The sequence below is a fragment of the Enoplosus armatus genome, chromosome 6 (genome assembly GCF_043641665.1).
Source record: "Enoplosus armatus isolate fEnoArm2 chromosome 6, fEnoArm2.hap1, whole genome shotgun sequence".
NCBI classification, from domain to species: domain Eukaryota; kingdom Metazoa; phylum Chordata; class Actinopteri; order Centrarchiformes; family Enoplosidae; genus Enoplosus; species Enoplosus armatus.
Window position 1 is genome coordinate 24,941,073 of NC_092185.1, and position 16,942 is coordinate 24,958,014.

The 16,942-nt window shown below is 45.5% G+C and overlaps 2 protein-coding genes across 3 annotated transcripts; both read left to right on the forward strand.

The window, feature by feature from the left end:
- Positions 1 to 1,671: 1,671 nt before the first annotated feature.
- tmem231 (transmembrane protein 231) lies at positions 1,672 to 6,889 on the forward strand. 2 transcript variants are annotated; one of them, XM_070907891.1, is made up of 8 exons: positions 1,672 to 1,810; positions 1,930 to 2,096; positions 2,303 to 2,431; positions 3,119 to 3,262; positions 5,054 to 5,135; positions 5,294 to 5,399; positions 5,937 to 6,126; positions 6,744 to 6,889. In XM_070907891.1, the coding sequence occupies exons 1-7, from the start codon at positions 1,672 to 1,674 to the stop codon at positions 6,097 to 6,099; spliced, it is 930 nt and encodes a 309-aa protein (XP_070763992.1). In that variant the 3' UTR covers positions 6,100 to 6,126; positions 6,744 to 6,889. The 2 variants fall into 2 exon arrangements, with proteins under 2 accessions (XP_070763992.1, XP_070763991.1); XM_070907890.1 differs by having other exon boundaries at positions 5,937 to 6,889.
- A 7,661-nt stretch (positions 6,890 to 14,550) lies between these two features.
- Positions 14,551 to 15,892, forward strand: chst6 (carbohydrate sulfotransferase 6). Its single transcript, XM_070908066.1, has one exon. The coding sequence runs from the start codon at positions 14,551 to 14,553 to the stop codon at positions 15,745 to 15,747; it is 1,197 nt and encodes a 398-aa protein (XP_070764167.1). The 3' UTR covers positions 15,748 to 15,892.
- The last annotated feature ends 1,050 nt before the right edge of the window (positions 15,893 to 16,942 follow it).

The following is a 16,942-nucleotide window of genomic DNA, read 5'->3' on the forward strand; positions in this document are numbered from 1 at the left end:
ATTATTTAGATGGCATTGACTACCACTTAGTTTTCCCCAATGTAACAAATGAGACCAAAATGAGTGAAGTCACTGCACCCGCTCACCTCTAGCATTGAATGTGCTGAACAAATTGAACCAATTTTAATCACTCTCATCACCACTGCCAAGTCAGCCAGGAGACTCACAGGTGGGTGTCAAAACTCCAAAACGCTTTGTACACATCCATGCAGCTGCTGGCCGATCAGAGAGGACCTCAGCGTGTTGGGACAAAGAGCGCTGTGCGCTGGCAGCCAGGCAGCCCCACCGAAAAAAACAAAAGCTTAAAGGTATGATATTCCTGCTGAATTATGGGAAAAGATTATAAATGAAACAACAACAGTATCCAGGCTTCTCGTCTTGGCCTCTTTGGAGACTTGTTGCTGGGTTTAACTAGTGCAGTGTAGGAAAGTAAGTACATTTAGTCAGCTACCTTTGAGTACTTGAGTATTTCCATATGATGTTCCACTTTTTACTCAACTTATTTGCCATAGACAGCTATAGTTATTAGTTTATTTGCCCAGTTTACATACAAAATCTGATTAGTTATAATAAAAATAAAATATTGTTTTTAATAGTCCCACGCATATGCAGCCTCAGCGTACCAACTTTCCCGTTTTAATACATCCATTGTCACGCCGGTACAAATATACAATGACTATATCTCATTATAAAAGACAGCAGAACGAGACATTACTGGAATCATGTTTTATTTGCAGAGCAAATGCAATGATGCTGATGCTGTGGACCTTAGGTGAACTTCGAAGACTCGTGAATCGTGTTATCGTTTACAAACTAAAAAGTAAAATCAGGCTACCAAAAGAAAGCAAACAACCAGAGGGAAAGTTTAAGAATGGTCTAACAAATGTTGTGACAGTCAGTTTGCTGATAAGTGAAGCAGCATTGCCTTCAGTTTGACAAACAGAGAGTGGATCAGCTGCAGGTCCACCATCACCGCCTTCTCACGTTACTGAGGACGTCGACACAGATGCCACAAGTCAGCTTATAAAGTAGATGCTGAATGTCAACTCAAACAGTCGTTTGCAGCAGTACACACTGAAAGGAGACATGCAACACTAACATCAAGTATGCAAATAAACCTTCAGCATTTCTTTCGGCGTAAAACATATTATTATTATTATTATTATTTATAAGTGTCAACAAACTGTTGGCAAAGTAGCTCATTTTTGCTATTTAAAACTGCAGGGCTAGCGTCGGCGATAACCATGCGTGAACACTCCCAAGTCGGAATAGAAGGAGGCTCGCTTGTTCTTCCCACCGTGCCGACATTGCTTGAATGCAGCATGCTTGCAACTGCTGGCAGCCATGGTAACCGCGAGACGCTAGGCTAAGTTGAAACATGGCGCGGCGCTTGGCGTTACACTAGCTAGTGGGCTAACGTAAAATAGCATGCACGTTTTGCCAAGAGAAAACACGCTCTCAATGGCGATTTCGTTTCGGAAGCTGTTACTTAACGACGGTTATTATGCGTTTGTGTGTGGCATGGTGTTGTCTGTGAGCGTTTACTCGCGTTAGTCCTCGGGGCGCATTCACTCAGTTAGCATCTATGTTAGCTTGAGCGTTAACTAGCTAGCCGGCTGTCTCGGTGATACACAACAGTGGCGGCTCCAAACGCTGTTTATATCGTTATCCATGGCTTTCTATGAAGTGTATTCTCACCCGGCTTTGATTCGGTACAAAACCAGTGTGTGTACGAAAGCCACCCTGTTTCTGGTTGTTGTTTTGTGCCTCACCTACATCCCGCCTCTGCTGGTTGCTTACAGGAGCCAAGGTACGCTGCTGTAATGTCAAACACTGAAGTGTTACGGTCGCCATGGTTAAATGAAACACGTTATGCATATCCCGCGAGATTTCAACGCTTGCTCGATGTTTAAAGCCGTGTTGTTTCAGGTTTCTGGATAAAAAGAAGCACTTATGAGGAACAACCGGTTGTGAGGTTCCAGTACCAGACTCTGCTGGTGGCGGCAACCAGTACCCAGGGAGACTACGTCGCCTGGAGCACCTTTCCCCATCTTAACAACATGCTTGGGGCCAACCTCCGGATCCCTGCTGTCTCTGTAAGAGGTTCACCACAGGTCCCTCAAATGTACACCCGGTGTCCCCCTGCGGCTTGTCGCTCCTGTCTCCTTGGATTTGCCTGTATTTACATAATAATCACTGTCAAAAATACAATGGCGTGTGTGTGTGTCTGATTCTGTGTGTGTGTGTGTGTGTGTGTGTGTGTGTGTGTGTGTGTGTGTGTGTGGATGAACACACTCTACAGGTGAGAGAAGAGGACCAGAACCAGGACGGGAAGTTGGACCGTCTGATTTTTCAGCTGCAGCTACCTCTAAAACCTGAGGAACAGGTGTACAGTGTCCAGCTGCTGCTCACCTTCAGCTACCAGCTCTTTGTATGTATGCCTCTGCAGTGTCCAGTCTGTCCGTCCGCTCACAGTACACATCAACTCACAGTGCCACTGTTGAGGAGAAGCAGTACTCGTTCTCAAGTCAATCTGAGTCTGATCTTGTTGTAGCTAGTATTAAAAACACACTATTTCTGATCATTGTTACACTATTACCTCGTTGAGGTCTGGCTTCATATACACATGTCGCCTAATTGTCCCATGCAAATTGTGCGTACGTCATATGCACCAATGTTTGACCTCTGGGCATACTATTATTAATCTTTTTTTTTTTTTTTTTTTTATTGAAGCTCACAATATTATTTATACCATCCTGGTCAAAATGTACAATTGACATTCAAGTGTTCTCACACACAGCTATTGTACTATTAACTTCAGGGACTGATATGTATTATCCAATCCAATATGCATCGAGCTTTTTATGAACAGCCGATGTAATGTATACGAGTGTGAACTCCGTTATCTCTTCCATTCTGCCCGCTACAAAGGGAATTACTGCCTGCTTATGGTCATGTTATATAGTAAAGGATGGCTTTAGAGTGTAGCCTGCTGATAGACTCATTGAGCCGCAGATCCTTGCCTTTGCCTGCCAGCTGCAGTAAGGCACCAAGCCTATCCAGACCAGCCTCGGTCAATGTTAAAGTGAAAGCGTATCATTCCTCTGTGTTTTTCCAGCGCATGTCCACAGTGGCGATGCAGAGCCTGGCCTACGTGCAGCACTCGTCCCCCGTCCCCGGGGCTAAGCTGTTCGTCAGCGGAGACCTGAGGCTGCAGCAGAGGACGCCCCTGCCTCACAGAGGAACGTTCAGCATTTACAATGTGAGAGGACCCCTGTCCGCCTAGTGTTTTCTCCTTTCCCCTTTTGCACCAGCACAAATTCAAGTAGGGCGGAGAATGTTTTGGTCTCGCACGATCCGAGGCTGGAGCAGAGCCTGACAGCAGAGCACTCTGCAGGAAGATGAAGCCCGGGCGGTGGTGGGTGCATGTGCAAAGCCATCGAGAAAGTGAAAATGGGAGAAGGCGCGATAGTGAGCAATGACGAGATAAATGAGAAAGAGAGGAGGAAGACAGTGAAAATGGGCTCACAACATGAAGGCCCCTCTTGTGTGAGGCTTACGTGGTTTGTGTGTTTTCTGACACACTATGAGGCACTGCAGACGTCTGTTCATTTTGGCACCTGCTTTCGATTTAGTTTTAGTATTAGTCTTTTGGCAAAACAGGTGTACTAGTTTCAGGCAGTTGATTTTTGTTGGCTTTAGGCTAGGGACATTTTTTTTTGTTGTTGCATTTTTAGGCTGCAGCTGTCGGCATCTTTATTGCGTACAGTTACCATGGTCACGGCTGTCACCGTCTTTGTTGCTCTCGTCTATTGCAAGGTTGGTGGGGGGAAAAAAAAAGCCCTTGTTTACTTGTTCACACACACACACACACACAGTGTCCATGTCACTCAGCTCGTCAGTAACACGGTAACTGTTTGAACAGTACCACTCTCTCTCTCTCTCCGCCGTTACCAGCAGCTACCTATGCTCTCCGCTTCAGAGGCTGGAATCACTTACCTGTTCACTAAAACGCTGTTCACTGAAGATTTAGATGGTTGACCGCCGACATTAATCCTGGAACTTACTCATTCCTTTTGATAGCAACACGAAGGATAGCCGCCTGAAAGTAATGTTGACGTTCCATCCGCATCCACAGCAGCTTGACAAAGCTATATCAGCTGTGAGTGTGCAGGCTGTGTTTTTGTACTTTGTCCCAGCTGTTTTGTTGCTGCTTCGCGTCTAATTCTCCGTGGAATGTAGATTAGTTTAGTTCATAAATCTGTTTTTTTTTTTTGTTTTTTTTTTCCAAGAACCACTAACATTAGGTTCGGCTTTATTATACAACGCAGGGTTGCACGATAAAATGCATGTGGTAGCCCCCATCCATGCCATACATACAGAAAATGCAAAAACAGGTTTTTTTTAAATTAGAATAGATTATACACAATGAAATAGGCACTAAAATAGAACAAACTATATGAAAGTAGCATTAAACAGAAATAAAAAATTAAAATGATGTCTACAAGGAAGATATACAGCTGCGTATATATACACACACATACACATGCCAAGATATATACAATATGTGTAATTTCAGTGTAATATGAGTGTTTGGTTATAGTGGGAATGAGGCTAGCGCAAAAGGTAGTGGTGTGGTAATGTGCAAAATATCACTGATGCTCCGTAAATGGGTTCCCGTGATGTTCTGGGCCGTGCACATCCCCTGCCAGTTTGTAGTTTTTGGATTCAGTGTGACTTACATTTCCAGAGGATTACCTCGGATGTCCATGGCGAAGCAACGTCCATAAATCCGCTTAGAAATCATCGCAGAAATACGCTCCTTTTTAAGTTTCCTTCGGTATCAAAGTAACCCAGTGATAATTGTCCGTGCATCGTTGCCAACAGGAATCGCTAGTAGCTGATTTGGCTAGTAGCTGATTTGGCTAGTAGCTGATTTGGCTAGTAGCTGATTTGGCACACTTTTAATGGTGCCAGTTTGCTGCAACAACAAAAACAACAACTTTGAGCATGATTCTGATTATTTGTTTTTTTTTTCACTATTGATGCCAAGGTGTCGGTGATCGACGGCTCCAGCCCCTTTGCAAGTGCGTATGACCTTGACAACATAATCGGAAGCTACCAGGACAGAAACCGTGAGTTGAGGGCTCTTACCTTATTGCTGCTTAATATACTGCCCGACTAAAGCCAGAATCGACTCCACGGCATTACACGCGCACGCTGTAAAATGTGCCTTTTCTTTTTGTCCCTTTCTTTCTTTTCTTTTCTTTTCTTTTTTTTTTGCCTACCATAGTGACCACAGTACTGTCCTGTCCCATGCCAGTCTGGACTGTGGGACGAGCTGCTGGGTCTCCCTTTCAGATTAATGCTGAGATCCGGTACCCTATGGAGGTCATTAGATATCCTTTTGATAAATGCGGGAAAAGGGTGTGTTTGTGTATGTGTGTGTGTGTTTAAACACAAGTTATACTCAAACCTAATTTTGGAGAGATTCTTTTTATATACCTTCTATGGTAACACATATTAACCCCCCCCCCCAATTTAGCATTTAAATAAGTACTTTGTATAGTAAACATTTGATAAATGACACAAAAAACACACTTTAATGTAGTAGTAAACAGTACGGCCATTGTAAAGTTTTATTAATGTACAACATAATTACAGCATCTCCAATGAAGACACATTTTATATTAGTATTATATAACTGTGTTACTATGTTGTCATTCATTATCTGTTTACACAGCCTCCACTTCTGGCTGCCCACAAGAGGAGATATAGAATCTGGCAAATGTTTATATTTATTACTTTGCACGCTGTTCATACACTTTGTATTGTTCCTCAATGCCCACAGTGTTGTTGAGTTTTAGACTACATCCAAATACAGCGCCAAAAGAAACAAAGGTCTGGCCATTTCCGCCTTAACCGTCTCCCTCCACCTATCGTCCTGGCTTCTGGGAAACCATCAAATTTGCCTGGATTCAATACGTCAGTGTCCTCCTCGTCTTCCTCTGGGTCTTCGAGCGCATACAGAGATTTGTTTTCCAGAACCAGGTTCTAGCCACCGTCCCCGTACCGGTGGGGAAACCTCACCTGTCATGAATGCAATGGAACTGCTTTGACCTCCAGGTATACAAGAACCACCAGGTTGCTTTTATTGTGAAATGTAACACCGAATCAATCAACTACGGATGAGCCATTTGGTCACGTTTGTAATTACATTACGAGAACATCAGATTTGACCAGCTGTCTCTGGTAGGTATTTGCTCCAGTTGTGACCCACGCTGATACAATACATCGTACACACACACACACACACACACCTATATTGTACATACAGTGTCATCTTAAACATTTGAACTTGTGGCAGCCTTCGAAGCCAGTTCAATTTTCAAAATGAAACGCCGCAGCCAATACAGGTGATGCTTCACTCATAGCATGTGCGTCACCATGGAAACAGTGTGAAGTCACCGCAACTTACAACTAAACCGTTTTCACAGGAATTAGCACAAAACTACATGCCATGACCGCCTAACCTGAACTGCGGTGTCTTATTTTGAAAATTGAATCGCTTTAAGATGTCTTCCCGGTTTGTCCTCGTTACTTAACAATGGGACCAAATGGAACCTCCCAAGAACTGTTGCTGTGTTCCTTTAATAGTTTGCCTGTATTTTGAAACGTGCCGACAGAGAGACTCAAATTCATTCATAGTTTTAACCCTTTCCTGGACGGGTGTGTCTACGCAGGTCCACCTCTACAGGAGCTACGCTAGCTCTCGCCCCCTGAAAAGGCATTCGAAATTTATAGGAAATACAAATGAACATTTTCTATATATTTTTTTACCGTTTGTATGTTTATGGCAGTTTGTGACAGCAATAATTAAATAAATACTTTCTCCACGTGCTCTTTCATTTTTTTTGTGTGGCACAGAGCTTTAGGTAACGGACAATAAACGATTTGTACATTTTCAACGGTTCGTCTTTAACGGCAGTGCTTTCATTTACTCGCATCTCGCTGTCGTCGTCTAATCCTTGTTTGGAACACACGGATTCTTTTGTAAGCAACGGCAGTGAAACGTTTATGTGATGATGCAAATAGCCGTGCAGTTACAGTTACAGCAGTGTGATAACAAGGAGGACGGAAGGACAGACCTTGACATTGTCATTGTCAACAGCATTCAGTCATTTCTTAATCCCTCAGCCTTGTTGTTAATATGTGACTGATTACGTTCCCACTATATCCCACACTGTCAGCAGAACACCTGGCCACAGAAGCCGACTTCATTTTTGACATTGAGAAGCGTTTCTTATGCTTGGCTGGTATACAGGACTGAGGTTATGAGGTATCGTTTTCCCCTCTGACTCACTGTCCCAGGAGATGTTTGTTGGTTTATGTGCATGTTTACGATTAGATTGTCGTGTGTGTGTGTGTGTGTGTGTGTGTGTAGTTCTGGACCAGTACCACTGTATTAGCTCATTTGTTCGGGATGGGCCAGACAGTTAAGTAAGAGGCACACCCTGTTTGCTCAGCTACAGTGCCTTAAATTCTCATCTGCCATTTTGCAGCCACTAAAAGTCATAAACTACTGTACTGTACTCACCAAAGTGATTTATTTTTATTTTTGTTTTTACCTGTTGGTGGCGCTAGAGGAAAAGTCAGGGGATTACCAAAGTCAGTGGTAGACATTTAAGTCTGGACCGGGACCAACCATCAACATTAGTGATACCCGAACTGGGGTCATGTCCCGTAAAAAAAGCCTGTTTTACCACTGTTTGCTTTCGAGCAATGCAGTGATGCAAAATAAGAAACGGCTCTTTAACCAGTTCGCTGGAACCAACCATAGTGCCGTCACACACACACACACACACACACACACACACTGTTACAGAGGCTGAGTGACCATTGTTTGATTGACAAAACACTGTATTCTCTTTTTACACCTTACTGCTGTTTCAGACTGATTCCACATCAGTACCCTGGGGCAAAGTCACCCCCCCCGCCCCTCCCCTCCCCACCACCACCCTCTCCACTCCCCTCTCTTCATCCAGCAGGCATTTACTGGTGACCAAAGCGCTTTGGCTTTGGCTGCAGAGAGCAGGAGGAGGACAGGATATGAGCCTGGCTCTTACAGGAACCAGATGCATCCTTTTTTTTTCTTCTTTTTTTTGTTCCCTTCCTCCCGTGTTGTATTATTATTTTTTCTCTGGATTAATCTCGTGATCAATCTCTCTCACGTTATTCACCAAGGCCCGGGGAGCGATAGACACAAGTCCAAGTGTTTCTCAGTTCTTAAAACTGCGCACGTGGCAACATCGTGTCTCTTTCACCTACGGCCTTGAACATGCAATCGTCGGACGTGCTGCCCACGCTGGTGCTGCATGATCAGCAGCGTTGTCTCGGTTATTAAATTATTAACGAAAAGACTGTCGAGTCGTGTTGCCTCCAGAGCAAAATCTCCAGGAAATGAGCTCCTGATTGTCCTCCTCTGACCTGAGGTGCGCTTACTTTAAAGTACTGGACCATGATCTTCATGTAGTCTTGCGTATTGCGGAACAAGAAAAGAAGTTGTGAAATCATTCGCGAAAGGACTTAAAAGAATTGATTTTAATTGACGTTAGGTGTTCAGTAAGCTTGTGCACTCTTTTTCCACACCTTTCATACATTCTTTCATCATTATTTTCATTTTTTCATCGAATATTTCTTCAGAGCGGTGGTGGAAGAAGTATTTCTATCATTTAAGTTACAGCAGCAATGCCACACTGTAAAATACTGCAATCCATTACAAGTAAAAAACACTTTCTTGAGTAAAAGTGCGAAAGTATAGGCAAAATGTACTTCAGTGAACATACTCAAGTGGCCCCCGTGAGTGGTTGACTTTTTGTGGATTATATTACTGGAGTATTATTAGTGGTGTATTCATGTGTAAGTAGTATTTTACTGTTGTGATTTGAACTTCTTTATGTAATGTTTGGGGGAGGGGGGGGGGGTTTAATCTATATCAGTGCATCATATTTTAGAAGCTCATGGCATGGTTTGTATGTAGAATCTTAAAGAGTACAGTACCTAGTAGTTGTAGCTGAAGTAGAATATATAATGTGCTGTAACCTTTTGAACTTAGTAACATTATACATTATTATTATTATTATTATTATTATTATAATACTTATTTCCACGCGTACTAATACGTGATGTACTGCAGTACTGTGTGCTGAGGAGGGGCAGGGTACATGTTTCGTGGTCCAGGCCTGTTCTGTGAACTAACTTCCTTGGTCGTGACTCACGCAGCAGATGTAACGAAGACCCTCGGGGGTTATCCCGCAGCTCCTGCCCCCCCCCCCCACCCCCCTTCGCCTGCTGCTCGGACACCGTTCGCTGGCTCAGGTCCCGCCTGCTCCGCTGCACCCACCCACCCTCCACCACACCACCCTCCCCTGTCCCCCGCCCAGCCAACTGCCAGTCCAGCCCAGCAGAGTACCCCCCCCCCCCCCTCCTCCCCCCAACCACACACACACACACACACACACACACACACCCCCTGGCCACGTCTCAAAACACCGCTTTGTACGCAAACCGGACAGTGGAAGTGACCGAGGAGCCGCCGGCAGAGGAGGGAGCGGAGGGAAGGAGAGGAGAGGAGACCCGCGGGGGTGTTGGGACAGACAGAGAGAGACAGACAGAGACAGAGAGAGACACAGAGACAGAGACAGAGAACACTGCGCACCGGCTCCGTCGACAAGCAAACTCGGCCGAGGACCACGGCGAAAGGTAAGACGCTTCTGCTCAGTGTTCGGGAAATAAAATCAATCAACTCCCTCTCCTCTCCTCTTCGGCCAGGACCGTGTCACCCCCCCCCGTTCACCTTGGTGATTCGTGTAGCCAGCGCACGCACTTTTTTTTGGAGGGGGGGGGCGCGCGACGACGACAACGCATCAATAATTTGGTCCTTTTCGTCCTCAAACTTCACGCGCACGCCGGAGTTAGCGGGTTGTTTGGTGGCTAACCGCGTCCAGAAGCTACACCCCCCCTCCAAGAGCCGAGAGTTCACCCAACGGCCCCATGGCCGTCCACCCGTGTAGAGACAGGGGGCTCCATAACGCCCCCCCCCCCCCTCTATTCCCATTTAGTCCGGGTCTGTACAGCAAGCGCCGGGTTCTAGGCGGTTCTACAATATTGTCTGGAGACTTTTCTGAACCCCCCGCAGGTGCTGCTGGGGTGTCCCAGTTTGTCCCAGATGTACTTATTTATCCATTATTTATTTAAAGTTTTTGTTTTTACAGTACATGGCTTTTGTCTAATGTGTATATATACATATATATATATGTGTATATATCTAAATATATATATGTGTGTGTATATATAGGAGAGGAGGTCAGGGTCTGTATGTGTGGGGAACAGCCTGTATGGCAGGGCAATTTGGTTGAATGTATCACAATATTTCTTCTTTCATCTTTCTAATATATATATATATATATATATATATATATATATATATATAGTGTACTGTGTCAAAAGCTTGATTTTAATGTATGTATCATCAACTATATACCATAATTTAACACTGTAGGTTGTGGAATGGAATCACGATGACGCTGTGTAATCGATATATAATCAAATATATATATATATATATGTATATATATATATATACACAGTGCTTAACAAATGTATTAGACCACCTGTCATAAAAATGAGAAAACACAAATACTTTAGAAATCTGTCAAAAACTTGTTTCAAACTAAAAATTGTGTTGTTATTTATTAGGCAAATAACAAACTGGAACAACTAAATAGTCCTTATTCACATATATTAATCCAAAATCTTAATATTCTGTACGACCTCCTTTGGCCCTGATGACAGCTTGCATTCTTTGCAACCACTAAAACAAATGTTTCTGTTCAGGAACGCAAGTAAATAACTGTCATTTGGCATCTCAATCAAAAAAATAATAATGTGCTTTACTATTTTTCTTCTGCTTTTTTGTAAAACAGTGAATTTGAGAATTCATGGATAACAACAATAATTATATTTTAGCATTAAAGAGATCATTTTGATTAAAGAGCTTGGCTTGCACATACTGGTGGATTAACCATTACAGAGACATCAGCAATACTGTTCATTTAGGGCAGCGGTGGCAAACACCTTACACTGGGTGGGGGGGGTCTAATACATTTGGTAAGCACTGTATATATATATATATATATATATATATATATATATATATATACACAACATCAGACAAAACTCATGTACTGTAAAAACAAAAACTTTAAATGAATAATGGATAAATAAAGTACATCAGGAGTAACGCAGAACGATTACACAGTCATCATGATTCCACTCCACTGAAAGTCCACGACCTTACAGTATGAAACTATGGTATACAGTCGATGTTGAAGTTCAAGCTGCTGGCATCTTGAAAATGTGAATCTTCACATTTAAGTGACGCCAAAACGTGTAATGAGTTCAACCTATCTCACCACCAACCGAATCACCGCGGAATGTGTTCGCGCGCAATCAATTGAAGGTAACCTCCAACTGAAAGAGTGGACAGTTGAGCAGCTGTTGGAGGTTGTTGTTGTTGTTGTTGAAGAAGAAGAACCTGGCTGAGTAGTTTATTTATCCTCTGGACGCAGCGCGCTCTCCCCGCCGAAACGCTCGCGGCTGTTTCATGCAGCTGCACAACATTCGGGAAAACGAACCCCAAAAAAAACGCGTGACGTCACGTGGCTTTGGATGGCGGTATTCTCGTAAAACAGCGGGACAGAACAACAAAAAAAGTGCAGAAGAAGTTGCAGCTGGGGAAAACCGAGAGGGGCAGCAAGACGTCTCCTCTCACAGACAGAAGGTCTCACTTGTGAAGGCGAGTGACGCTGCGCAAAGACCCTGATGCGGATGTCAGCGCGGGGGGGTTCTGTTCACACTGTCTCGGGGTGTTTGTGTAAGCGTATGAGCTCACACGCTTGTTGCACACGAGTGCGTATTTAATTCGGCAGGTGTTTTGTTGACTACGGTGAAGCATATCCACGCTTCGTATCAGCATTTGCATTCTCTGCGACGCTGTAGACTCCACGGCGTGATAGCATTTCAAACGAGCCGACTAGAAGACACATTTACATGCGGTAGGCGGTTTTGCATGCCAGTGACTGATCACGTACGGGTGGGCGTGATACTCCATGAGAATGGACAACGTGGGGACGAGAGGAGAGACTGCTTGCTGCATCCCCGGTTTTTGTGTGTGTCGTGCGACACTAATCCTGGATCGTGTGTTTGAATTCTTCCTGGTGCTGGGCAGACTGTTGAACAATCCAATGCCGTCTAGATTTCAAGGAAATAGAAAGTTCCTTTGAGCCTGCCCATTACCTGGATCCAGTCCCTGTGAATCACGGCCTCACCCACTTGGGGGAATTACAGTTTGGTAGCCACTCACGGGGACCCGGGACTGTCCTGCTTTTGGGTCCAGAGATTCTGACGGGGGTTTATTTGGGAAGTCAAGGAGTTAGCAGCTCAAGATGTATTCTTGTTTTGTTGTGACTTGACGTGAGACGCTGTAAAGTTAAACTGTAATTGGATGAAATAGACCGCTCTGCTGGGCAAGGAACACTAGAAAACCATTCCGAAAGAAGGGACGGGCCTTTATTTATTTATAGGAGAGTATCGCCAATGAGCCAATGAGAAATTCTTCCAGTATATTCCAGTAAAGTTGCCAATGTGCAAGTGGTTTGGATCCTTCGCGGCTGGCTTGCTGTTACAAGAATAGAGGCGTTTTAAGCAAATGTGTGAATGAAAACTGGATAGCGTGCATATGTGGCGTGAACAAAGCCAGCTGTAGGTGAGATCTGTGGACCCGTCGTGATGTCTGGTGTTTACCTTCGTATCCTGAGGGTGTGAAGGTGAGGAGCTCATGTCAGGGCTTGTCCAATAAGCACAACAGATTACGGCACGCTCGCGTGGATCACCTCAGTCAGCAGGGCTCCTGGTCTCCCACCGGAAAACTTTCGAAGGACAGACCACAGTCTGTGTCTTCTTCCCCCTCTTTTTTTTTTCCTTTCACTGTTTAGTGAATCCATTCCTTTAGAATGAGTGATTGTTATTTGGGGGTTGCTGTGGTTGGATAGTCTTTTTCTTTGCTCAGGAAGGTCCCTAACTGAGTGAGATTGACCCGGAAGTATCTGAGTGGCAGCCATGATAAAGGGTTGTCCTTATGAATTCTCCTTCACATCTGTCCCTGACCGCATGACGCGTTCCATCGAGGTCTTTAGGTCCCTAAGTGTTCAGGAAAAGACATTTTTCTTTTTGATTATTCGACCGCAGCTCTGGAGTTACGGTACATAACGAACGTTGGACGGTGTCACTTCATTACACTTTCGCGTCTGTAGGGCTGGCCCCCCGCCAAAGCTTCCCTCCTTTCACACACATACGGGACACTTCTCCGTCTCCGCACGTGGAACATGTACCTACACGCTACATAAACCTCCGGACGTGGCAACCAGGTTGGCTTTACAACAGTAAAGTAGCCTCCATTTGAGTCAGTCCTGGACGATTTTAAACCAATACACAAAAGTATACAAAGAGATTTACTCCGGCAATTAACAATAAACCTCGTTTACAAAATGGCCTCATGCACCACCACCACCACCACCACGTCATTTGTATGCCTCCTGCGTTTGTAAGATGCGTCACGTGTTGTTTTTTGTGGACATTTGAACATGAATATGAAGTAAACGATCAGCTGCAAAGGCATGCCTCATTTGATGGACCCATTTTCCATAAAGGCATGTCTGCAAAAGCTCTTTTCATCCAGTATTCAAAGCTACGCTAGGTGGCTAGCTGATAAGTGAAATAGCAATTTCGGCTGAAAATTCCTTCAAAATACGTTTCAACATGCATTTTAAAGCTATAGAACGACTTTACGGAGTAATTATAAACGGCGTAAACGCCATCCGCTGAAAAAAGTTCCAGAAAAGTAAAGAACTTTTTTTTTTTTTTTTTTTTTTTACCATTTCCAAGGTGAAAAATGAACTTTTCCTAAACTAAACGAATTGTAAAATTGATGAAATCACAAAGGAGGACGAGCTCGCTTAAACGGTGCTAAAATATCAAAATGACCCAAATTGGCCGTCTCTGAAATGTTACTTAAAACTTAAGATGTTAAGGGTTTTTTTTTTAACAGGATATCACGAGTATTCTGTAAGGTAACGGTAATAGTAATAGTTTAGATGTGGGTGTCGTGTAGGCGATTTGATTTGCGCCCTGATGAACAAAGTCCGGCCCAGAGAAGTCATTTCAACATGTTTTGCGCGTCATCATAAACTACGTGGGTGATGAGCCTCCTGACGTGTCACCGCGTTGGCTTTACAGCAAGTTTATAGTAATAAAGCAGCATTGATTATTAACGAATACACAGACTGTTCATTTCCTGTTCACATGATCCATCTCTCTCTGTCTCTCTCTCTCTCTCTCATCCTCAGCTCCGCCTTTTCTGCCGCAGGGCCGACACACAAGAGAAATACCCCCATCAAGCCCCCGTGAGACTGACCGTGATCCGCCGCCATCATGCCCCGCTGCAGCGTGAACCTCAGCACCATGATTTTCCTGGTGATCCTGCAGGGGGCGGCAGTGGTGCTGTTCTGCGGCTGGTACGTCCAGCTCAGTCCCTGCGGCTCCGCCCCCTCCGACGGCAAAGTGCACGTTCTGCTGCTGTCGTCGTGGCGTTCCGGCTCGTCCTTCCTGGGTCAGGTGTTCAATCAGCACCCGTCTGTCTTCTATCTTATGGAGCCCGCATGGCATGTGTGGACCAAACTGCAGAAACCCAGTGCGCGGGCGCTCCGGATGGCCGCGAGGGACGTTTTACGGAGCGTGTTCCAGTGCGACTTTTCTGTGATGGAGGCCTACCTGCCGGAGCACCACAATGTGTCCTCTTTGTTTATGTGGAGTCACAGTCGAGCGCTGTGCTCGCCGCCGGTCTGTCCTCTCACGCCCCGCAACCAGTTCAGCAACCAGACGCTGTGCCTCCAGTCATGTGACGCTAGCGGCCTGCAGAGGGTGGAGGAGGCCTGTGGCACTTACAGTCACGTGGTGTTGAAAGAAGTGCGAATGTTTGAGCTGGAATCCCTCTACCCGCTCTTGCAGGACCCGAGCCTAGACCTCCGCATCATCCACCTGGTCCGGGACCCTCGGGCGGTGGTGCGGTCTCGAGAGGAGTCGGCCAAAGCCTTTGAGAGTGACAACGCCATCGTCTTGGAGCAGAGGAGCATACCAGCCGCGGAGGTGCAGTATCAAGTCATGCAGGAGATCTGCCGTAGCCATGTGCGCATCAATGAGAGGGCCATCCTGAAGCCCCCTCCATTTCTAAAAGGCCGCTACAAAATGGTCCGCTACGAGGACGTGGTGCGCGACCCACACGGGGAGATAAACGACATGTACAAGTTTGTCGGCCTGGAGATGACCAGACAGTTGGCCGAGTGGGTCTACCGGGTGACCCACGGGAAGGGCAAAGGCTCCAGGGCGGAGGCCTTTAAAATCACCTCACGAAACGCCGCCGACGTCTCCCAGGCGTGGCGCAGCACGCTGCCGCACAACAAGGTCAAACGCATCCAGGAAGTGTGTAAAGGCGCCATGTCGTTGCTTGGGTACAGGACGGTTAACAGCATAAAAGAACAGAAGAGGCTGGACATAGATCTGCTAGTGCCACGGAAACAGTATCAGTTCAGCTGGCTGCCGTCTAAAACAGAGCATCCAAGTGATAGTTAGAACACGACGAAGACATTGAACACCGAGAGACTACGTTGGGATGAAGTCTGTATTCTTTATTAGGGGCGTAACGGTACGTGTATTTGTCCCGAACGGCTCAGCGCAGGACGTTCGGTTCGGTTCGGTTCGGTTCGGTATGCGACTCCCTCGGTTCGACTATTTTGACAATTACTGTCAGCGGGAAATCCAAGAGCACAAGTTTTTTTTTTTTGGGGGGGGGGGGGGCTGTTTAAGTCTTTAATGAGTGCTGCCACAGACTGGATCATCAACTGAGGGAACACTGGCATGATGTCCAAGGTTAAAGCATTGATTTGTGACAAATACACATGTACATAATACATTTTGTGCAGAGGCGGAGGGGCTGATGCAAGGGTTTAGAAATATGCAAACAGTGCAGTGTATGCAAATCATTTGGTTGGAAACGGAGACAGGTAACTACACGGGCTGGACAAACACAAAGGGCCTTTGTTTGTTTTAAAAGCAGCACTGTTAAGGCGCTTTGCACGCTTTGTGAATCGCGTGGGCCCATTTTGGAGATCCGTTTTTGCATTTTTTGGGGGGGGGGGGGGGGGGTTCCGATATTTCTTGCGCGTACCGGAGAGCCCATGTGAATTCACTCCGTTTGAATCCGCATCGCTTTGAGCCGAACTTACACATCGTGCCAGTGTCCCCCGAAGGCCTGATCCGGTCCCGCCAGGAGACTGTTGGATCAACGATGACGCTTCCGACACAGGGGGAGGAGAGGCCTGTTGTGTGTCACTGAGGCAGGGTGTTTGTTAATGTTATGGATCTACAATGGGGGGGGGGGGGTTCTTAGCCAGAAAACTGCAAAGGTTCGCTTCTAGCTTGGTGTACTTAAATCAGCCACACTTGACTGGCTAACTGTAAATCTGCTTCCTGCAGTACCCCCATTTCTTTGTTTGTTTACAGCCCCCCCCCCCCCCCCCCCCCCCCATACACTCAATGACTAGTGTTTTGACTGGAGTCGGTTTGACAATGAATAAGAATCAAAGCATTTAGTCCGAAGTGGAATGTTAATTCATGTTGATTTACGTCTTCAGAGCCGGATGGACTCCTGTTAGCAGTTAGTATTCAGATTTCTGTTGTTGATATTGATCCGTCCTCCACATCTACTACTCCCCCCCCCCCCCCCCCCGAGGTGCGTTGTACGACACCACGTTGTTGAGGTGTACTC